This window comes from Ranitomeya imitator, chromosome 3 (assembly GCF_032444005.1).
Source record: "Ranitomeya imitator isolate aRanImi1 chromosome 3, aRanImi1.pri, whole genome shotgun sequence".
Lineage (NCBI taxonomy): Eukaryota > Metazoa > Chordata > Amphibia > Anura > Dendrobatidae > Ranitomeya > Ranitomeya imitator.
Window position 1 is genome coordinate 787763819 of NC_091284.1, and position 24172 is coordinate 787787990.

General features: G+C 42.5%; 1 protein-coding gene across 4 annotated transcripts in view; it reads left to right on the top strand.

The window, feature by feature from the left end:
* AMOTL1 (angiomotin like 1) overlaps window positions 1–24172 on the top strand; it is a 183951-nt gene that overhangs the window by 130101 nt on the left and 29678 nt on the right. For all 4 annotated transcript variants that reach the window (XR_011319439.1, XM_069759173.1, XM_069759171.1 and 1 more), the window contains 3 exons: window positions 6311–6460; window positions 6747–7641; window positions 12063–12336. Coding sequence is in view for 3 of the 4 variants with exons in the window: in XM_069759173.1 (XP_069615274.1) it covers window positions 6311–6460; window positions 6747–7641; window positions 12063–12336 (1319 nt within the window). In the remaining variant the exon portion in view is untranslated. The remainder of the gene's footprint in view (window positions 1–6310; window positions 6461–6746; window positions 7642–12062; window positions 12337–24172) is intronic.

Here is a 24172-nt window from a genome sequence, read left to right on the forward strand (position 1 = left end):
TCTATAAAATCAACAAGAAAAAATAATGATAATGTAACACTAAGTCAATGTTTACACATAGCATATATGATTTTTTTTATACTGCTGTTTTTTGCAATTTTTCTGCAGGTGTCCGCACCACGCAACGCAATAACAATCTGCGTTTTTGGTGCAGATGTGAAGCCACTTTTTTAATGCTTTTTTATTAGTACCATACGTAAAAGCTTTGATCCTGCACTTAAAAATACAATAGCGATTTTTTTTTTTTGGGGGGGGGGGGAATGCGTTTTTTTCAAGCTCCACCGAAGACTCTAGAGAAAAAAAGCAGTGAAACCGCAGAGATCAGTAGCATCTTCAGATGAACCGAGCTCAGGAGATTTAATGAAATCACATTACTTTGCTTTTTTATCCACTTTGCTTGCATATTTAGGCCATGTAAATGCTGTTTTCTTTCCGCTGTTTTTGCACAAAAATTCTGCTGTGTTTAACTGTCCAAACACAGATCAGAAAATCAAGTGGGAATGTAAATTTTTATCTTGCATTTAAAGCTGCTATCACAGACCTGGCACCAAACAGTCTGGCAGGCAGTACCAAAAAGTCCTTGAGATTCACAGAAAATACAAAAATTGTTGTGCTCTGAAAACACTGAGTGCGTATGGGAGGAAGCTGAACTATAATTGGCGTTAATTATAATAACAAACAGTGTACGATAATCTCGCAGCTATGAAACATGGAGAGCTGAGGGAGAAGTTTGTAAAACGATCACCTGCTTCTCCCTTTTTTTTCAAAATTGTAATCGGAGTAAAATTTCTAATATTCTGTACTGCCGTAGCCAAAAGTTTTGAGACTGATGCAAGTTTTGTTTTTAACAAATTTTCGCTGCTTCAAAATTTTTAGATCTTGTAGTCGGTTGTTCCTTCCGGAATGGAAGAACAATTATAAACATTTAATAGGTTTTTTGCAATCTTCTTGACAAATGCATCATCAAAGGGACTTTATCAGAGAAAATAATGTTACCCTAGTCTTCTGCAGCTCAATCTATGTACTTACAAGTTATTTTCTCTGATGAAGCCCCCTTCAGACTTTTTGGGACCTCTGGAAGAATGATTATCCGGAGAGGTGAGCTCTGCCATCATTTCAACCCGAAAGTGTCTTGAGACCATATATATGAGAGGATGTTGCATCCATTGAGAGGGCTCACTGACAATTTTGCCTAAGAACATGGTATTGACTAAGGATTTGGATCCCAACTTTTCCCAACCATCCAGGAGCAATTTGGTGATGATGTTTTTTGCAGCATGATGGAGACCACGAAACAAGACAAAAGTGATAACTAAGCGGCTCGGTAAAAAAAACATTGACATTTTTGGATCCATGGCCAGGAAACTCCCCAAAACTGAATCTTATTGAGAACCTATACTCAGTTTTCAAAAAGTGTATAGACAAACACAACCAAAGAAATTGTGATAAATTCCAAACACTGATTAGACAGGTATGGGTGGTCATCAGTCAGGATTTGGTATCCAACTGCCGGGAAGAAGGGCAGATGTCTTGAAAAATAAAGGTCGACTTTTTAAATATTGAGTTTTTACATAAACTTGATGTATTTGTCAAGAAAAGTTGAAAAGCGTATGAAATGCTGATTGTTCTCCAGTAACAATATAAGCATCCAACTAAAAGATCTAAATATTCTGAAGCATCAAACTGAAAATCAAAACCTGTGTCAGTCTCAAAATTTTTGGTCACTCACGACTATTGTGAAGCCTCTTGACGATCACTCTCGCATAGACTAGATTTTTGGTGACAGATTAATAATGATTAATCCCTTAGTCTATGTGGTCAAAAAGCCAGAGGCAATAATATTTTGGAATATTAAATATCCCAAAGGATTGTATTAGAGATCAAATGATTATAGCTTGAAAAAAATAATGAAACGGGAATACAATTCGAATAAGATAAAGGGCTGTCCACCTAAAACAAAAAGTAAAATAGTTACCGTAAGTTTAAACATTTTTTTATCACAATTATTTCGACCTCTGCAAAAAGATAACGTTCTTTATACCACATGGCATAGAAAACAAATGACTCATTTGCTCCCCTTTGCTTGTTATGCTCTTCATACAAAATTAATTAAGCTGAATCTTTAAATTTTACGTGACATGGTATAAAAATAATACTGACCATTCAGCAAAAACTAAGCCCCAGTAGAATATTTTTTAAATGCAGCATTGTGAACGCCTCCTCAATCACACCGGTGGTGGAGGTCCTATGGAAACTGAAGCATTCGTCCTTCTTAAATTTTTGACCTGCTAGGCTCCTGTGAGTTGAGCATTATGTTTATACCCCAGTAAGTTGATATGTCTTGTACATGATCAGATGTGGTAGAGATTTGTCCATGCACATGCATGTATTACATGTAACACGAGATATCTAACATGTAGGACATGGTGCCCCATATTTTTATACGTGAAGCTCACTGCTCAAATTTAAACTTTTTACCATGCCATTCCCCTTTCCTGCCTTCCGTGCCTCCTTTTATCGCCATAATCAATGATGATGTATATCTGCGTCAAGCATAAAAAACTTTCCGAAAGTGCAGCTTCGCAGGTTTCTACAATGACCAGAAAGTCTCCCATTTTTCCTGGATCATCCTGGACCTTTTTGGAGACTTAATAAGTATCCTTAAAGTTTTGGGGGGCAGATTATTAGTCCACGCTTTAAATTGGTGAAAAATCTGCTCTCTATGAATGTGACCTTCATAGGGCATTTAACGGATGCTAGAAGAAGAGGACAACCGGCGCTCTTGTGCCCAGTAGCGTTTAGATAATTGACCAAACAGAGCTGCGTGGTTGCATCCATAAAACTAAATAGTTAATTTACCGTTGGTGATGAGCGGACCCGTTGATGTCCAGGTTCGTCAAGTTGGAAAGAACTTTAGTCAAAAGTTCAGTTCAGGCACCAGAACTATAAATGAACTTGAACCTGAACCCCAAAGAAGTTATTAGGGACCCGAACCTGAAGAAGAAAGATCTTTTTCTCTCCTCAGCACTAATAAGGACTTCCAGGAGAAGTCCACGTTCGGAGTTCAGAACGTACACTTTACAGTTCTGGTTTGCTCATCTCTATTTACCACCTTTAGGCTTATTTTTCCTAGGGTATCTGTATTTATAGGAATATCTCCTTGTAAGCAGTAGTTAAACTAGCTTTTAATAAAATATTTCTCCCATTATGCCTAGGCCGGTTTGAAATTTAATAACTTCAGAGAGAAGCTTTGAAGAAATTGCTGATGCATCTCGCTGTTAATTCACAGTGAATTGGAGATGTGGTATATCAGGCAGGCAGTAAGTGTAGTCGTAGGCTGCCTGGTGTCTAATCATGGTGATGAAGTGCAGAGGATTATACAAGTTCTATACTTCTCATATGATAATAAACTTCCCATCTTTCATTTATATAGCATGGCTACTCAGATAGTCGGCCATTCCACGTGTCCATACATTATATGTAAGGTCCTTGCAATGACAAGGGAACTAAAATAATGGCTGGCCTGCCATGACCTCCACATAGAATTGGAAAACGTTGACGATTACATATTCTTGAGCAGTATTGTGCCTGTCCACATTAGCATAGCATCTTAGCATGGGGATGGTTTCACCGATGTCAAATTCTATGTGCAAAATTCCTTCCCTCCTTGGACCAGCGCTGAGAAATCTCCAATGCGCCGAGCGTCACATTGACGCAGTGAGTGCCCGAGCTGAATGAGGAAAGCAGCCAGTAGCCGCTTTGTCATCTCGGTAGCCGTTGACAGATCTTATGCAGAGTGCAGCAGCCGAGATGACGTTGTCATTAGCTGCTGCGCTCTTTAAAAGCAGTGGCCAAGATCACAAAGCTCTCAGTATAAGAAATAAGGAAGTGAGCTTTGTCATCTCAGTTGCTGTCTTTGCTGAGCACACCAGCCGATGACAAACTGCACTTTGCATCGCCAGCGACTGAGATGATAGAGGCTGAGCAGATGCTGAATTAAGACAGTATTGAATCATGTGCACTGCAAATTGCTGCACTGTGGTGTCCCACAACGCTTTACATCTCTACTCACTTGTAATTTTGTGATAAGAGAGATCAACATCTGTTGGGATACTAGTCCAAAATTTGAAAAAGTGTTCCCTATAAAAAAAACACATAAAGTAATAAAAATAAAGGGACGGGACTCTAACTTCCGGTACTAAAAATCCTTGGGCTAGGGGGCACAAAATGCTTGACTTTTGCCCCTGGTGATGGCAACTCATGCTAACCACTGTATGGGGTGGATTTGAGGATCTTCTAGACTTTTACTTGCATTTACTTGTATTTGCTAGCACTCAATCAAGTCATCTCTGGTACAGCTCTGATCTCTGTAGGGGGAACCTAAGGAGCTGAGACCCATGATCTTTCCAATGCATAACCTCTATGTATCCTTCACTGAATGAGGGTCTCAGGTGCACAGTCAGTAGAAGGCTGGTTGCATTTAAAGGGACTTCCAAGGACAGGCTTTGCGCTAGCCACTCCAAGGAGCCGATACCAGGAGAACTCTGTATTTCACAAATTAACAAATATACAGAGATATAGAAATATGCAGAGGCCCCTAGGTTGAGTCAACGGAGTGGCTGCTGGCTGGTGAAAAGGACTGTCCTGGAATGGGAAGATTGACAGTCAGCACCTTGAGGTCAGGACCAGGAACCAAATTGTCAGGCAGTAGAATAATCAAAACACAACGATGGTCCATAGGATAGACCATATAATGTCAATAAAAGTGGATCCCACCTCTGGGATCTCAAGAATGAGGCCAGGGCATGTGCTGTCAGGAATGGTGGGTGGTTGGGCGCATGCACGTGTCTCTCCATTCGTTGCTTATGGAAGCTCTGAAATTGCAGTACAAGTGCTCCAATTTTCCAAAGGAGATGGATGGAGAGAGATGCATCCTTTGTAAGTGGCTAACAATGGGGACCTGTAGGGTTTTTTCCCAGTCATTGGCCCATGTAAAGATATAAAAACAATGTCTGTTGGGCAGTTGGTTTGATCATTCAGGTGGCCATTATATCATTAATACCTTGTAAATGGGATATGCTGCTGACAAAATGAATGCTGGGTGGGGACAAATCAATTGAAATATAGTCTGTCCCCCACAGTCAGTTTTGAACTGTGTGAATGGGCCTTTGAATGAGCACCGATATTAAGTTTTGCATAAAATGTTAGTCTTTTTGGCGTAGACTGCTGCTGTTTCTCTCACCCATGTTTAACACTGAAGTTATTCACTTCTAACCTTACGAACTCATAGCCTACATCATGCTGTCAGAATATCCTATAGATCTTTAATACTTGACTTTAGTATTCTAGGTAGTTCCCATCTCATCGGTGCCTCACAGCCTCAGAGAGTAATTATTTGTGCCGTCTATTACTGATCTCTTGTAATCTGCTTGGCAGTCAGGATCACGCATCGGAGTATTAATCCTCTCCAGAGGGATTTCTTTGCTAGAATCAAACATGAAGCTTTCGATATGCTGCATCTGTATAAGAGCAGGAAAAGACTATACATGTTTTATAAGGCTTTGATTGAAGGTAGACGTAAGGTGGGTTTCTATCAGGAAAAACTCAGTGTGAATGAGAGACAAACTTTTGAAAGGTCATGTCTAGAAGAAGCCAGACTGCTGAGGCTCTCAAGATATTGGTGGTTAAGTACAAGATGTTATTCCAATATGAGCAAATCATTATGTTAGAAATCTTGAAAGGTTAGTCCTTTTCTGAAAGTAAACCCTCAACTTGGCTTCTGGCAGCAAGTGATCTGTTCCATCCTCTGGTCATTTGGGCCAGTAATGATCTCCTGTGGAACCCGGTGTTGTTTGGTTGTTCTGATGTCTATTGAGTCCTGGTGTCAGTAAAAAATACATCTACGGTATATGTTTTTTCCTGAGGAAGAAGTGTATTGTACTTCGAAACGCGTTGGATAAAACCATATAGTTAATTCATCTTCTGAATTTGACGTCTGTAATGATCAGCAGTGCGAACAAGTCCACAAAATCGCTTCTGGTTTCTATTGTTTTCATGGTGCAATTTCAGCATGTAACACATGACTCTGCCCAGCCTTGCGCAATTTTCCCAAATTGTTGAGTTTGTATTACACCTATTAAACCTTTGCGATTTCTCTGGAATCCAGCAGAATTCAGTTGAATGGGTTGTAGGTATTACAACCAAAATATAGACCATAAATGTTGCCTAAAAGTCGTTTCAATGGGTCTTGGGTGGTATTTACATTTAACGATGACGCCACCGATAATAATTCTCTATTGTCTTGTTCTAGGTGCTTCTACAGGATACTACAATCTCTGTGTCCCTATACCCTGTGATGATAATGCCTGTCTTTATCAGGACTGTCGTCTGTACACTACCAGCAATGAGCAATCATCCGTAGTTGCCGAATCACCAGGCATCCTGAAAGAACAGGCAGGTGGTAAGTTATTGTCTATATCAAAACATTGTCAGGGACCACTTGGGTGAAGGGTTTGTTCAAACCTATTTCTTGGGATTTTTCAGCAGTATTTAACTGTTTTGGTAAAAAAATTTTCCTTGGTTTCCATTTATGTGATGGACAACATTGATTTATAACTGGGACTATTGGGTTTTGTCATGGTGTCTGCAATACAGCCCAAAAAATGGCTAATATTTCTGTCAGATGTGACAAATTTCCAACTTTATTTTATGTTTTTGCTAATTTTCTGTTTCCTTTTTTTTCATAGAATTTTTCAAAGAAGAACAAAGGTCCAACTTCATACCTCAAGACTTCCACCGGATACCGGAGGTGGAAATGCGAGGTTCTGAAGATGCTTCAACAGGAACCGTTCTTAAGCGATTACTCCAAGAGAAGCTGAGATATGGCAATCCAAACGATAATATGAACTTTCTGGCCATACAACAAGCAACAGGAACTAATATCCCTGCAAATTCTGTTTCATCTACTGAAAACCTCACCCAAGAAGACCCACAAATGGTCGGCCAGTCAGCGAGGCAAGAACCACAGGGGCAAGAACATCAGGTGGACAACACTGTGATGGAGAAAACCTTGAGGACAGCCCAGCCCCAACAAAATAACGAGGAATTGCCAACCTACGAGGAAGCCAAGGCTCAGTCCCAATTTTTTAGAGCTCAGCCACCTGGACCTATGGTCCCGGGTTTTTATGTTGCCGGCATTGTGGCCAATCATAAATCCAAAACTGAAGGAAGGCCTGCTGTCAGTCGGGCCAACAGTGGACAGGCTCACCAGGATGAGGCACTTAAAGAACTCAAACAGGGTCATGTTCGCTCGATGAGTGAAAGGATAATGTTGTCACTCGAGAGGAACGTACTTAAACAACACTCCTCGGGCAGCATTAAAGGACTTAAACATGGGGCTCCATCTCCAGCTCCAAGTTTTGGCAAAGGTGGGGAGCAAAGAGGACCTCCACCAGACTATCCCTACAAGGTGAAACAGGCCCCAACTCCTGTGAATAAAATTCAGGAACAAGGACACTTTTACAATGACCAGCAGCGCCTGATGGTACATGAAATGATAAATCCCTATCCCACCTCACAACCGTCTCGGACGGAGGTGTCTGTCCTCCGGTACCAGCCTCCTCCAGATTACAATGTCACCAGGTAATGTGCCATTCTTCTTTGGACAGTGTTACAAATTTGGCATTACACCAAATGCTCAGAAAAAAAACGTATTTGTCTTCTTTGCAACCATATTTTTAACGCCCCAATGTGTCTAAAATTAAATTTCACATTTTTGATTAGAACAGCGATCACATTCAAAGGGCATATTACTAAAAGTCTCTATTTGGTCATAGTGGCAAGTATTCTACAGCAACTCTTGAGAGTCAGAAATCACAGGGAACTTTCAGGAATAGAATGACTTAAGGCCGGGTTCACATTAGCGTTTCTGTGCGCAGCGTATGATCCGCATACAACCGCATGCATCATGCGTACATATCTTTAACATGGTGTACGCAGCGACATGCTTTTACATGCGTTCGCATGCGTATGCATCTTTTCGCGGTGTGCGGCGGTTTCCGGCGAACACAACATGTTGCATTTTTGAGGCGTCAAATATTGCGCAATCGTCTGCATGCGGACGATTGCAGATGATTGGCGACCTCATTGGTATGCAAGGACATGCGAACGCATGCGTTCGATACGCATGTGTACTTTAGACTGTGCATGTCCAGAAAATGATATCACAGCCTCCACCATGCGCATAAAAAACCCAAATGCATGCCAAAACGCATTTAAACGCATGCCACGCAGTGTTTTTGTTTTTGTCATGCGCTAGATGATGTGCAGGCGTGCCTTTGCATGCGTTTTGGCATGCGTTTGCGCTTGCAGATGATACGCTGCGCACAGAAACGCTAATGTGAACCTAGCCTTACTGCTTCAGTGTTTAAGGAAAAAGTCGCAATTTTTGCAGCATGTATTCATTCTTGTAATTATCACTAATTTTCCCCCATAGAGAAGCCGTGTGGTTGTGATTGCCTAGCCCAAGGATTATATATTTTTTTATTTCAGGCAGGCAAAAGCAACAGGGTTTTCAAGTGGAAACTGCATCTGGAAATGTCAGCATTTTTTTAAATTCCTCAGTGCTTTTGTAAATGTTTTTTTTTTAACGTTTCCTGAAGCGTGTTAAAATTTTTGTTGGCATTTTCGTTAAATATCTTTTGGCCATTCTTTTTATTTTAGCTTTTCTTTTATGGTATTTTACATCCATTAAGCAATGAAGAAAACACATTTTTCAGCTATATTTCGGAGTGAAACCTTTAAAAATGCTGTGTGAACATACCCTTAAAGTAGACCTCAATATGGAATCTCTTTTTATTGCTTTTATAATGCTGTCCCATTCATGGTCACACTGGTTCTGCCAGATGACAACTTTCTCATAAAAGTGAAAAATTATCCTTCCCCTTTCTCATGCTCTATGGCACAGCACATAAATGTAATGTTATAAAAAGTCATTAAAAATATTCATACCTTCATGTGGGATTAGCCAGGACGTGGGAGCTACTGTATATCACTGGGATTAATAATTGAATATGCTCTGGAAAGGAATGGCGATACTAAATATGAGCAGGTAAAGAAATTGAACATTATTATTTGCTTGTTAAAGGGAACCTGTCACGTTGTTCATGCAGTCCTATCCGTGGGCAGTATGCAATCGAACAGGAGGAAGCGAGCAGATACAGTGCCTACAAGTAGTATTCAACCCCCTGCAGGTTTAATAAGATGCAAATAAGTTAGAGCCTTCAAACTTCAAACAAGAGCAGGATTTATTAACAGATGCATAAATCTTACAAACCAAAAAGTTTTGTTGCTCAGTTAAATTTTTATAAATTTTAAACATAAAAGTGTGGGTCAATTATTATTCAACCCCTAGGTTTAATATTTTGTGGAATAACCTTTGTTTGCAATTACAGCTAATAATCGTCTTTTATAAGACCTGATCAGGCCGGCACAGGTCTCTGGAGTTATCTTGGCCCACTCCTCCATGCAGATCTTCTCCAAGTTATCTAGGTTCTTTGGGTGTCTCATGTGGACTTTAATTTTGAGCTCCTTCCAACAAGTTTTCAATTGGGTTAAGGTCAGGAGACTGACTAGGCCACTGCAACACCTTGATTTTTTGCCTCTTGAACCAGGCCTTGGTTTTCTTGGCTGTCTGCTTTGGGTCATTGTCTTGTTGGAAGATGAAATGACGACCCATCTTAAGATCCTTGACGGAGGAGCGGAGGTTCTTGGCCAAAATCTCCAGGTAGGCCGTGCTATCCATCTTCCCATGGATGCGGACCAGATGGCCAGGCCCCTTGGCTGAGAAACAGCCCCACAGCATGATGCTGCCACCACCATGCTTGACTGTAGGGATGGTATTCTTGGGGTTGTATACAGTGCCATCCAGTCTCCAAACGTCACTTGTGTGGTTGGCACCAAAGATCTCGATCTTGGTCTCATCAGACCAGGGAACCTTGAACCAATCAGTCTCAGAGTCCTCCAAGTGATCATGAGCAAACTGTAGACGAGCCTTGACATGACGCTTTGAAAGTAAAGGTACCTTACGGGCTCATCTGGAACGGAGACCATTGCGGTGGAGTACGTACTTATGGTATTGACTGAAACCAATGTCCCCACTGCCATGAGATCTTCCCGGAGCTCCTTCCTTGTTGTCCTTGGGTTAGCCTTGACTCTTCAGACAAGCCTGGCCTCGGCACGGGAGGAAACTTTCAAAGGCTGTCCAGGCCGTGGAAGGCTAACAGTAGTTCCATAAGCCTTCCACTTCCGGATGATGCTCCCAACAGTGGAGCCCAACTCCTTGGAAAGGGTTTTGTACCCCTTGCCAGCCTTGTGACCCTCCACGATCTTGTCTCTGATGGCCTTGGAATGCTCCTTTGTCTTTCCCATGTTGACCATGTATGAGTGCTGTTCACAAGTTTGGGGAGGGTCTTAAATAGTCAGAAAAGACTGGAAAAAGAGATAATTAATCCAAACATGTGAAGCTCATTGTTCTTTGTGCCTGAACTACTTCTTAATACTTTAGGGGAACCAAACAGAATTCTGGTGGGTTGAGGGGTTGAATAATAAATGACCCTCTGAAAAGACTTTTCACAACTTAAAAAAAAAATAAACAAAGAAATAACATTCTTTTTTGCTGCAGTGCATTTCACACTTCCAGGCTGATCTACAGTCCAAATGTCACAATGCCAAGTTAATTCCAAATGTGTAAACCTGCTAAATCTGCAGGGGGTTGAATACTACTTGTAGGCACTGTAGATATATAGATTTGTGGGAAAGTATTCAGTATAACCTGACTTTTATCCATGTAAATCTGTATTCTGAGATGATAAGAGAAAGGAAGGGGAAGAATGCCCGGATGACTAGATGGTTTCTAAGGCTCCAGGACTTCAACTTTCATGTGGAGCACAGGCTGGGGCAACTGCATGGTAACGCAGATGCCCTCGTCTAGACTTCCCTGTCTAGTGACTGAAGGTGCCAAAACACCCCCTGGCTTTGGGCAGAGGAGGGGGGATATGTAACAAAGTCACTGGCAAAGTACTGGAAGGGAGATATGATATATATATATATATATATATATATATAATTATATGAGATTACATGACATATAATTGAGAGTATTAGCTTCAATGATATGAACCTAGAGAAATACTCTAGCACACTAAGTGCTGAGCAGAGTTAATCAGCCATGTTTAGGGCTAGGTTTATTGAACACCTGAGGTGTGGGAGTATGGTCACCATATCTCCACCCCTAGGGTGAAGTCCAGAGGTTAAATACACAGCCTTCTTGCTCATTCTGTGTTGGGTGTGCCTGGAGATGGGAGCTCCAGAGCTGTGTTTGAGAATAAGGAAAATTTAACCTTTTTTATGTTTGTTTTTTGAGCGGGCGAATCCCCGTTGTTTTCCCATTTGGCCAGAAAGGCCATGTTTATGTTGCTATCCCTGCCCTGGTTTATGCTGTACCTCAATAAACCAGTGGAAAATTTAAAGAGACAGCTACCTCTGTGTGCATCCTAGTGAGCCTAGCTACCATTCTATATATATGAATATTCTCATTTTCTACTGCTCTATCACATGCTGATGGCAGATCACTGTGATCATAGTCACAATATGTTTTTAAGGAACAGGCTTCAAGGCTTTAATACATGTTATGCCAATAGCACAATGCGATTGTATGTTTTTTTTTTACAGTATTTCAATGAAAAGACACATATACAGCATGAAGACATGAAACTTAGCACAGTGAATGTGCGACCACCACTCCTATGGACAGTAATGAGAGTGGTGGTTGCACATGCTCAGCAGCACGCCATTCACTAAGAAGATTTGCATTTTTCATGCAATTTCACTTAGTCTGCAATTTAAACAATTGGAAAGCCGTGGTGTCTGATCGGTGGCCTTGGCCAATATTACAGTTTTTTATACCTGTGGTATACAGTAAACATCGTACGGCCACCTAAAGCCTCACACATGGCGGGAGCGATGTAAAAGACTAATATCTTATATTGGCATTTATTTTGCAGCCGGCAGCATCCTCCGATGCTGTTCACCTCTGTCCCATTTCAGCAACACAGTCCTATGTCATCACAAGTGTCCTCAGTCAGCGGCTCCCTGCACTCAACAATGACTATGGCATCACATCTCGCTCCATCCCAATCTCCGTCTCTGGGCCCGCAGCTTCCACCTGAAGCCCTTGTGGAACGAGCGCATCAAATGGTGGAGATGGTTACCAAGGAGAACAGCAGCCTGAGGCAGCACCTAGAAATCTGCTATGAGAAAACAGATAAACTCCAAAAGGTATGTTGTATATCAGCTAGAATGTGATATCCAAAAATGTAAGAGTTTATTCCCATGTTATCGAATAGAGCTTGTAAATGCAAGCAATTTTGCAATTTACTGCTTATTAAAATTGTGATCCGTTCCTGAGATATTAACACTTTTCCTTTGTTTACTCGTTGCCTTGGAGACCGACCACTACTGCTAGACAGTAGTTCATGCGCACTACTTTCAAGCCCTTTCCTATTGAGCCTGTAAGCGTTATTTTGAAGTTGGCTAGGATCACTGGAGCGCACAATTACCTCCTAATCCAAGCAAAATACAACGCAGTGTTTACAAGCTAGACAGCAGCGGTGGTCGGTTTCCCAGGCAACAAGCTGTAAACAAAAGAAAAGTGTTAATATCTCAAGAATGGCATCACATTTTAATTAGCAGTAAATTGGAAAAATGCTTGTTTTTACAAACACTATACAATAACTGTTACAGTTTTTCTGTGTGGTGCACTTTGTAGTGAAAATATAAAATTTTTTAGAAAGGTAAAGTAAATTTAGCGCTAGCAAATTATACTAGAGTCACAAAATAAAGGTTATAATCTGAGTGAACAAAAACTAATAAGTCAATTGCATTACTATGAGTAAACCTTATATAAAAGGTATATTGTAGCACACAGTTGGATATTTTGTGTCCCCATTTTGTGACTTTTTTTACTCTCGAATACTGTCGTAGAGTGAATAGAGTACTTACAGGTACTATACATAGATTTTTTTGTTGTCGTCCTTTTTGACAACCGCTTTAGCCACCATTACTTGCACTAATAAAGACTTTTCCTAATGTATAACAGCTCAGATTTATCAGATCCCGTCTCTTGGCTTCGGTCACTTAAAAGCTTAGAGAAGTGTCGAAATCCCCGAAAAGTGTTTACTACTTGGAGAAAGCTTCCAAACTCTAGTTTATTTTTCTGCATGTAGTAACAGCTGGAACTTGCTGCACATATGGCTGCAGCGTCTTCACTGCGTGTAGGGAGCCCAGTTCCCGCACTCAGCGCTGTGCACCCTGCACAGTGACCCCCTTTTCACCCCAAAGCTGGGTAGAGAATATAAATTGTGTGCACGCCGCGCCATTCCAGAGTCTCCCCCATCTCAACTGATATATCTCCGAAAATATAACTTACCCCAATCCATCAAAAAACAAACATCGTCACCCCATGAGCACAGCTAATTAGCTTCCTTAAAATACCAGTTTGGCCCCTGATACTGACAGACTTGGTACCGCCGGTTTCATTCCCAGCAACCTGGTGTTAAATCCTAGAACTGTTGGGTAGGGTATACTTAGTACCCAGATTGTCTAAAATGACTTGGCTCAAATCTGGATTACCACTTTGATGATAACGGGGAAGGCACTTATTTGTTCGTTACACATATCGTACCACAAAATGTAAAATAAGAGTATATGGTATTATGTGATACATTAGGGGTGTAGAAAGTCCTAATTGGGACACTCACCAAAAAATATTTGGCGGGGTCACAGACGAGCATATCAAACAACTTTGCAGCTCTTAGGCTACGTTCTCTGTGCCCTGACGCGTGCGCCAAAAAAGACGCATGCGCCACAAAACGCAATGCAACGCATGTCCATGCGCCCCCATGTTAAATATAGGGGAGCATGACGCATGCGTCGCCGCGGCTGCGCCCGACGCAGCCCCGCAAAACGCTAATGTGAACGTAGCCTTATAAAGTAATTTGGCTCCTTTTGAAGCCCTTAGTGTTTCCACGCATTAAGATACTCTTTTCATGGCCCCCATCAAGTATGATTCCTACAAAAGTGCACTCTAAACACAGTAAGATACCCCAACAGTGAATACCCTCCACACGCACAGTATGATAACTCAGTATGCCCACCCCGCAAGGTAATAAGGTAATATTCCCCCACAGTGACCCCAACACTGTATCATGCCTACACAATGACACCAACACAGTATAATGGCCCCACAATCCTCAAAACACAGTATGATGGCCCCCACACAACCCTCCACATAATATGATAGCCCCCATACAACCCTCCACATAATATGATAGCCCCCATACAATCCTCCACATAATATGATGGCCCCCACACAACCCTCCACATAATATGGTGGCCCCCACACAACCCTCCACATAATATGATGGCGCCCACACAACCCTCCACATAATATGATGGCCCCCACACAACCCTCCACATAATATGATGGCCCCCACACAACCCTCCACATAATATGATGGCCCCCACACAACCCTCCACATAATATGATGGCCCCCACGCAACCCTCCACATAATATGATGGCCCCCACACAACCCTCCACATAATATTGAAAAGATAGGAGGACTAGAGTTTTCATATATTAAAAAATTCTATTATTTATTTATGTCAAAAAGTTTTTTTTATAGTACACATAATACAAAGATTCTTTAAATAAATAAATCCAATGTTTAATTAAATATCATATTCATAGAGATTGATCCTAAAAGGTGACAGCATAGAGCAGCCGCCAACCAGGACATATGTAACACAGTGCACGCCCCCTTGATGAAGCGACAATCACGCTTGCAAAATGCGCGTCGGGGTGAGTGGTCACCCCCGGGACTGGATTCAAACAGAGACACCGTCATGGGCAATTAACCCCTTATCTAGTTTATGTTTGTGTGTCTCTCTGAAACAGCGCTGCACTACGAGAACCGAATTGTGTCTTTTTGGCTTGGAACTAATTGTATGGCTTAACTAGCACCTTGCTATTACTTTTTTCCTATTGTATTAGGATTGTGAGCCTATGATTTGACACATTGTTCATGTAGACATAGTTTTCAGCACTGTGTTACATTTGTCCTGGCTGGCGGCTGCTCTATGTTGTCACCTTTTAGGATCAATCTCTATGCATATGATATTTAATTAAACATTGGATTTATTTATTTATATAATCTTTGTATTATGTTTACTATAAAAAAAACTTTTTTGACATAAATAAATAATAGAATTTTTTAATATATGAAAACTCTAGTCCTCCTATCTTTTCAATATTTATTTTGAGTTAATATATTGGTGATCTTTGTATTTAAATGTGGCTGGTTCTATACATTATACCTCCACATAACATGATGGCCCCCACACAACCCTCCACATAATATGATAGCCCCCACACAACCCTCCACATAATATGATAGCCCCCACACGACCCTCCACATAATATGATGGCCCCCACACAACCCTCCACATAATATGATGGCCCCCACACAACCCTCCACTTAATATGATGGCCCCCACACAACCCTCCACTTAATATGATGGCCCCCACACAACCCTCCACATAATATTATGGCCCCCACACAACCCTCCACATAATATGATGGCCTCCACACAACCCTCCACATAATATGATGGCCCCCACACAACCCTCCACATAATATGATAGCCCCCACACAACCCTCCACATAATATGATGGCCCCCACATAATATGATGGCCCCCACACAATCCTCCACATAATATGATGGCCCCCACACAACCCTCCACATAATATGATGACCCCCACACAACCCTCCACATAATATGATGGCCCCCACACAACCCTCCACATAATATGATGGCCCCCACACAACCCTCCACATAATATGATAGCCCCCACACAACCCTCCACATAATATGATAGCCCCCACACAACCCTCCACATAATATGATGGCCCCCACACAACCCTTCACATAATATGATGGCCCCCACACAACCCTCCACATAATATGATAGCCCCCACACAACCCTCCACATAATATGATAGCCCCCACACAACCCTCCACATAATATAATGGCCCCCACACAACCCTCCACATAATATGATGGCCCCCACACAACCCTCCACATAATATGATGGCCCCCACACAACCCTCCACATAATATGATGGCCCCCACACAACCCTCCACATAATATGATGGCCCCCACACAACCCTTCACATAATATGATGGCCCCCACACAACCCTCCACATAATATGATGGCCCCCACACAACCCTTGGGCACAATGTAGTGACGTCATCGCGCCCGCTGCGCTGAGACGTCAGCGCTCAGACTCAGCTGGAGAATGATGGAAGAAGGAGCTGAAGACTCCTTGTTCCATCATTGCTTTCAACTGTATCTGTATCCAGGATGCAGATACATAATAAAGTATGATGCCAGGGCAGGTGAGCCAGGTGCTGGGACGAGGCCCTCGTGACTCACAGGCCCCATAGAAGTGATGCAGAATACAATCTTTTTGTTTCAAGCAATACTGTAAAACCTCTCATAAAGACCACCTCTAGATCTCCAAACAGAAACAGCTCCATAGACATTTATGGGTCCATGTTCTGTGATGTCTAAATGAGGCCTAGCAGATGCCATACAGCCTCACATGTGGAGTCAGCTGGTAAGGTGTGAACACTTGGCAGACTAGGTTTATAGGAGCGCAGCTGTTTGCCTGCACTTGAGGGAAAGTTGGTCATGGTTGCCTCGGGGTGGAGGTAGGGCGCTGGTCCCTTCTAGAGGGGATTGAGAGTTGATTTTGATGTTTGCTTTCTGTAGATTGCAACTATATAATAAATTAATCTCATAATTATTAGACAGCATGGTTAAATCCTCTAAAACAAAAGTTACACTAATACACAAGCAGGTCATGGTCTCCAATGCAAAATCTGTAATAAGGTCCACCACCTATCGTGTGTCATTTGTATATTGGGGTCTTCTCATGTGGCAGTGGGACTTTCACCAGGATTCTGGCGCGACTGCTATCAGTGCCCCGTTTGACTAACCATAATTTGTATTTATCATTTTTTTTGTTTCCTGGTGTAAATGCCGCTCTTCTCCTGAATCCGGCATTGTTTTTCTTTTGTTCCTGCGCCTCTCCATTCCTAAGATGTGGCCCCTTTTCACTATATGTAAGTCTGATCTTGTTAGCCAAGTGGGCGTGGTCATCTGCTCTTCTCTGGGGGGCGTATTTTTGAGAACTATGCCCAGTTGGCTAAAAAGACTAGATTTATAATACAGAGGATAAGAGGCCATATCTCAGGAATGGAGAGGCGTAGAAACAAAAGAAAAACATTGCCGGATTCAGGGGAACAGGAATTACATATTTATGGCAAGTGACAGGTCCTTTTTAAGGGCACCGCTATCTTGTATCTCTGATTGACGTTCATCCATGTGATTATTGATCGCTATGGCCAAATTCACTGTGTAAGTGGTGAGAAGAGTCTCGGCCTCAGGCTCCATCAGTGAACAGAGGGAGATTAAAAGGACATTGCCGAACCTCAGAGAAGCATGATGTTCATGCCATGTCCGCCCTCCCTTCACATGTCACAGCGGACAAAAGCCGCCCTCACAGATATTGTGGTTGCGCTCATGTGCCGGGATGTTGATAACCCAGACATGAAAGGCTGGCTCTGTGCTGGAGCAGAGTGATGTTATGGGGCCGACATATTTACCTTTGCAGGATTGAGGAAACCACAGGAATTCGGCATAAAGCCAATCTTATTATATCCTGTTGCCATGGTTATCACAAGCTAACTGTTCCACTGCCGGAGAAAAGTTTAGTTGTGGTGATACACTATGACTAATCCCTTTAAATTCTTTAAAAAAAAAATTATGAAAGTCATAATTCTTGCTGCTTTTATTGCTTACGTTTTCTGTATGTATACAACTGTTCTATAGCTTCATAGTTCATTGCTCCTTTTTTTATGCCAAGGGAGGAGAGAGACTATTTTCTGACCCTTCCAACTATAATATTACATCACTGGGGTATATTTGCACCTAAAGACCTCTCAAGATGCAACTGTGACGCGGAGTCACTTCTCACGGACAATCCGTGAGTTGGGATAGTCAAGAATTCCGAGGTCAAAAGCCAGGAGGGTACGTCATAAACAGAGGGAAGAGACAAAGGCCTAGTCAGGTAACGGTCTGCGGTACCAGGAGGATGGCGGATCAGAGCAAAGGGGTTCAACAGACGGATGGTCAGAATGAGGTTCAAGGTCAGACAGCGAAAGATCATCAAGCAAATACGGTACTAGGCACAGAGAAAACCAACCACACATAGCTGAAGCTACATCCGACAGGGATGTGGGACTGACAGCCCATCTAAGTAGCTGGACAAAGAACATCTGAAGACGACTCAGCACCTCCGAATCAGATTGGACGGCCGAGGTGTCAATCAAACTGCCAGCAGCTCAGCACGCCCCTGCACCAGACTGGACGATTGAGCTGTCAATCAAAGGACTAACAACTTCAGCACGCCCGATTGGACGGCTGAGACGTCAGTAACTGGGTCCAGACACACTGAGGGGTGGAATCGTGACAGCCGCAACAACACCGAAAGTCAATAGGAGAATAGCTATGGGCAAATAAACGCTGAAGTCACTGGACAAGGTCTTCAAAACGAGGAACATTTCACTGGTGACGTAGATACGGCAAGTACATAGTTTGGTCTTTTCAGTGGTAACATATGGATGCAAAACCTGGACGAAAAAGAAACAAGACAGAAGAAGAATCAACATTGAAATGTGGTGCTGGAGAAGAAGAAGAACAAATAAATTAAGCCAGACATGTCACTCGAGTCAAGGATCACCAAGCTACGACTTGACTACTTTTAACACATCATACGAAGAGAGCAATCACTGGAGAAGGACATCATGGTTGGAAGAATAGAAGGAACAAAGCGAAGAGGAAGACCAGCAACCTGATGGCTTGATGCAATCAAGATGATGGCGGAGAAGACCCTGGTAGACCTATCTAGGCTTAAGATAGATCTTCCTACAGATCTTTCATCCATCATTTCGCCAAGCAGTGACATATTTGATATTGATTTTAGTGTCAGATCAAAGTTGACACTGAAAGTCTAGGATCCAAATGAAAAAAATCAGACAGCACTGGGATACCATCCATGTTCTGTCCTCTTTTCATTGACTGATAGATTTGAGAAGTTGGAGAAACTTTTTTTGTCTCATCAGTGAACAAAAATGCCCAACCTCTGAAATTCAGTCCGTTTTTCTCGTGTGCTCTCAGAAAACTTACATCTGATGGAAGCCTAAGTGAGTCACAGGAGCTGAGCTGACCTATCACTTCCATCAGCTGTACTCCAAGTGCGTATGTTCTGATATCAATGCAGCTGAAGGCAGCAAACAGGCTGGGGAAAAGCAAAGTTCAGGAGCAACTTACATGTTATTTGTTTACAGAAATGAAGACCAATCCCCTAGTAAAGTGACTTGTGAAGTTTCATAATTTTCCACACTGGACTAAATAATTTAACCCTGCTGTTGTCTTCGGTCAAAAACGACCGACCTTGAACTTCAATATTCTTTAAAATATTCAAGATGCGGCTCTGAAACCCGTGGCCGACCGACCCATCCTCATTTAAGTCAATCAACCACAAGTTTCAGAACCGCATCTTGAACACCCCCAAAAATACCAAAGTTCAAAATCGGTCTCCCCAGACCAAAGACAACAGCAGGGTTAATAAAAATGATTTAGTTGCTGTGTAAAGAGGTTGTTTTGGACTGTGAAATTTCAGATCAGTGTGGGCCTGACATCCCACACCCCACAATCAGCTGTCATCACATCCAGCGGTGGCCGAATGTAAACAGCGCCACAAACTAAATAGCGACTATTCTCAGGTACTGCATGTCAGCTCCAATGGAAGTGGACTAATCGTCTTCAGGAAATCAGGAATAAAAATGGAGAATTGTTCTATTTTTATCCAATTTGTGGATATAACTCGCTTGTTCACTTGAATAGGTCCGTGACAAAAAATCAAAATGGTAATACCTTGTTGGGTAGGAGAGGTTTGGAGAAAAAAATTAAATATATCTATATTATTTATTTCATTTTTTTGGTAGCCTCGGATGATGCCCTATTTTCTGAATAGTTGTTAGGGAAGCTTTAGAAATTTTCACATAAGCCCCATTCTGCTTGCCACCATAATTGGAGTGTCCGCAGAAAAAGCACTAGGATGACCCCCAACATAGTGCTCATTCCCACCTATTACCACCACGCGTGTGAGCAAAACCAATCTGTCCTTGCAGATTCCACCAACAGCTGCAAAAGTGCTGGTACAGAGCTACCCGGCGACACCAATGTGCCACTGCAAATGTCACCAATGTGAACAGCCCCCAAAATATAGCTAATAGGGCTCCATTAATAGTGCCAAAATGGTGTCATTGTATAAATGAGACCTGCAGAATCACATAATATTAGTGCGCCCTTGAAAACACTACCAGATTGCCCCATGGATGCTGCTATGATCTCCCCACCAGCTGGATGCTATCCTCACAGACAGGGCACAGTGCTTCTGTAACCAGCACTAGTAAATGTTGCACCTAGGGGCCCAGAAAGGTGTGCATTACTAATTTCCACCAGAGTGCCCATAAAATCTGCCCCAGGATCAGCCAAAAATAGTCTAAGGGTGCTAAGCAACAATAATGTGCCCGTGTAAATGTCACCAGAGTGTGAACAACGGCAACGAGCCCTAAAATAAGCATCAGTAAATAAGACTAAAACAATGGTAAAGTGTTTCCAATAAAAGTCAGGATGAGCTCCTAAACAATGCCGTAATAATCACTAGTGTTCCCTAATAATTACCACCTTGGTGACGCTTGTGGGCCCCAAATGCAAAATCTCCTACATGGCCCCCAACACTGTCACTTGGTTGCGATCTGCGCACTTTATTATTATTATTATTATTTATTTATATAGTGCCATTAATTCCATGGTGCTGTACATGTGAAAAGGGGTTACATACAGAGTTATAGATATCATTAATAGTAAACAAATTTACAGTGACAGACTGGTACAGAGGGGAGAGGACCCTGTCCTTGCAGACTTACATTTTTCAGGATAATGGGGAAGAGACAGGAGGTGGGTGTGCTGCAGCACTGGTGGTGGTGAGGCGGCAGCTCGGGTGGTGGTGAGGCGGCAGCTCTGCTGGTGGTGAGGCGGCAGCTCAGGTGGTTGGTGAGGCGGCAGCTCTGGTGGTGGTGGTGAGGCGGCAGCTCTGGTGGTGGTGAGGCGGCAGCTCAGGTGGTTGGTGAGGCGGCAGCTCTGGTGGTGGTGAGGCGGCAGCTCTGGTGGTGGTGAGGCGGCAGCTCAGGTGGTTGGTGAGGCGGCAGCTCTGGTGGTGGTGAGGCGGCAGCTTGGGTGGTGGGGCGGCAGCTCGGGTGGTTGGTGAGGCGGCAGCTCGGGTGGTTGGTGAGTACTTCCGGCCACATTCCAACTAGACTTGTCCGACCTCGCTTAATTCACTTGCATTGAATGACGCTGCACACGTCTAGTCTGCACGTGACCACATGCATGCAAATCATATACTTACCGTCATATGCTCGGCACTCGCACCGGCACTGAAAAATCCTGATGGCGTGCACACTGCGCGCTGTGAGGATTCACAAGTCTTCAGTCATATTGAGCGACTGCAGACATGTACCCCAAAGATGGACAACCCATTTCATCCATTTCCAACATAGAAGGAGAAGGCTGGTGTTGGCTAAGATTACTGCTGTTTAACCACTTAGTTGGCAACCTCTGACATGTGGGACCCATTCAGACTCCCATTACCCTTTCTTCCCCAACCCCCACCCCCATGACTTACATAATTCGCATTTTACCAGTCATCCTCAAATAAAAAAAGGAAGAAGAGGCAACTAAAACAGTGTTTGTACCCCAAAATGGTACAAAAAAACCCCTATAGCTTACTATTCAAAACAAGCCCTCTCGAAAAAGGCTGCGGGTCTCAGAAAATGTCAGAACTCTTTTTCTTTACAAAGTTTTTAATTTTTTAAACCACAAAAATATAAACAAAATTTTACAAGTTTTTTCTCTCCATAAGCGACCTGCCCTGGAGAAAAAAAAGTTATCAGGTCATTTCACTCCACTTGGAATTCATTTGTTCACATTTTTCAGCATATCGAATGGTGTCAACCAAACCTACAACCCGTCTTGCAAAAAAAACAAAAACAACAAGCCCTCCTGTGGCTATATCAATAGAAAACTAGAAAAAATAAGTTATGGCTCATGGAAGAAGGGGAGGAAAAGACAAAATAGTACACCGCGTGGAGTTGTTTTCTTTCATGTAACTAAACAATTCTCTATTTCAGTAGCTCATATGCCATATGGTGTGTTTGTATGAACCTGTTGATATGATTGTTTTGTTCTGTATTATAAAAACAATAAAAAAAATTTGAATGAGAAAAAACAAAATACCCACTATGCTTTAGGACCTGAGCGTGACTGCAACCTTTGCACTTACTATAATTATGATCCAGTGGTGCCCGTGTGAACAGTGCCATAGTGCCCCAATAACAGTGTAATAGTGCCCCAATAACAATTGCAGTGTCCCAAGAACAGTGCCATAGTGACCCAAATAACAATTCCACAGTGCCCCAATAACAGTGTCATAGTGCCCCAATAACAGTGTCATAGTGCCCCAATAACAGTGCCATAGTGCCCCAATAACAGTGTCATAGTGCCCCAATAACAGTGTTATAGTGCCCCAATAACAGTGCCATAGTGCCCCAATAACAGTGCCATAGTGCCCCAATAACAGTGTCATAGTGCCCCAATAACAGTGTCATAGTGCCCCAAGAACAGTGCCACAGTGCTCCAATAACAATGTAATATTGCCCCAATAACAATTGCACAGTGTCCCAAGAACAGTGCCATAGTGCCCCAATAAGTGTCATAGTGCCCCAATAACAGTGTCATAATTTCCCAATAACAGTACCATAGTGCCCCAATAACAATGTAATAGTGCCCCAATAACAGTGTCATAATTTCCCAATAACAGTGCCATAGTGCCCCAATAACAGTGTCATAGTTCCCCAAGAACAGTGCCACAGTGCTCCAATAACAATGTAATAGTGCCTCAATAACAATTGCACAATGTCCCAAGAACAGTGCCATAGTGCCCCAATAAGTGTCATAGTGCCCCAATAACAGTGCTATAGTACCCCAATAAGTGTCATAGTGCCCCAATAACAGTGCTATAGTGCCCCAATAAGTGTCATAGTGCCCCAGTGTCATAATTTCCCAATAACACTACCATAGTGCCCCAGTAACAGTGTCATAGTGCCCCAATAACAGTGCCATAGTACCCCAATAACAGTGCCATAGTGCCCCAATAACAGTGTCATAGTGCCCCAAGAGCAATGCCATAGTGCCCCAATAACAGTGTAAGAGTGCCCCAATAACAATTGCACAGTGTCCCAATAACAGTGCCATAGTGCCCCAATAACAATGCCATAGTACCCCAATAACAGTGTCATAGTGCCCCAATAACAGTGTCATAGTGTCACAATAACTGTGTCATAGTGTCACAATAACAGTGTCATAATTTCCTAATAACAATGCCATAGTGCCCCAATAACAGTGTCATAATTGCCCAAGAACAGTGCCACAGTGCCCCAATAACAGTGTAAGAGTGCCCCAATAACAATTGCACAGTGTCCCAATAACAGTGCCATAGTGCCCCAATAACAATGCCATAGTACCCCAATAACAGTGTCATAGTGCCCCAATAACAGTGTCATAGTGTCACAATAACTGTGTCATAGTGTCACAATAACAGTGTCATAATTTCCTAATAACAATGCCATAGTGCCCCAATAACAGTGTCATAGTGCCCCAATAACCGTGCCATAGATTCCCAATAACAGTGTCATAGTGCCCCAATAACAATGCCATAGTGCCCCAATAACAGTGCCATAGTGCCCCAATAACAGTATCATAATTTCCTAATAACAGTGCCATAGTGCCCCAATAACAGTGCCATAGTGCCCCAATAACAGTGTCACAGTTCCCTAAAAACAGTGCCACAGTGCCCCA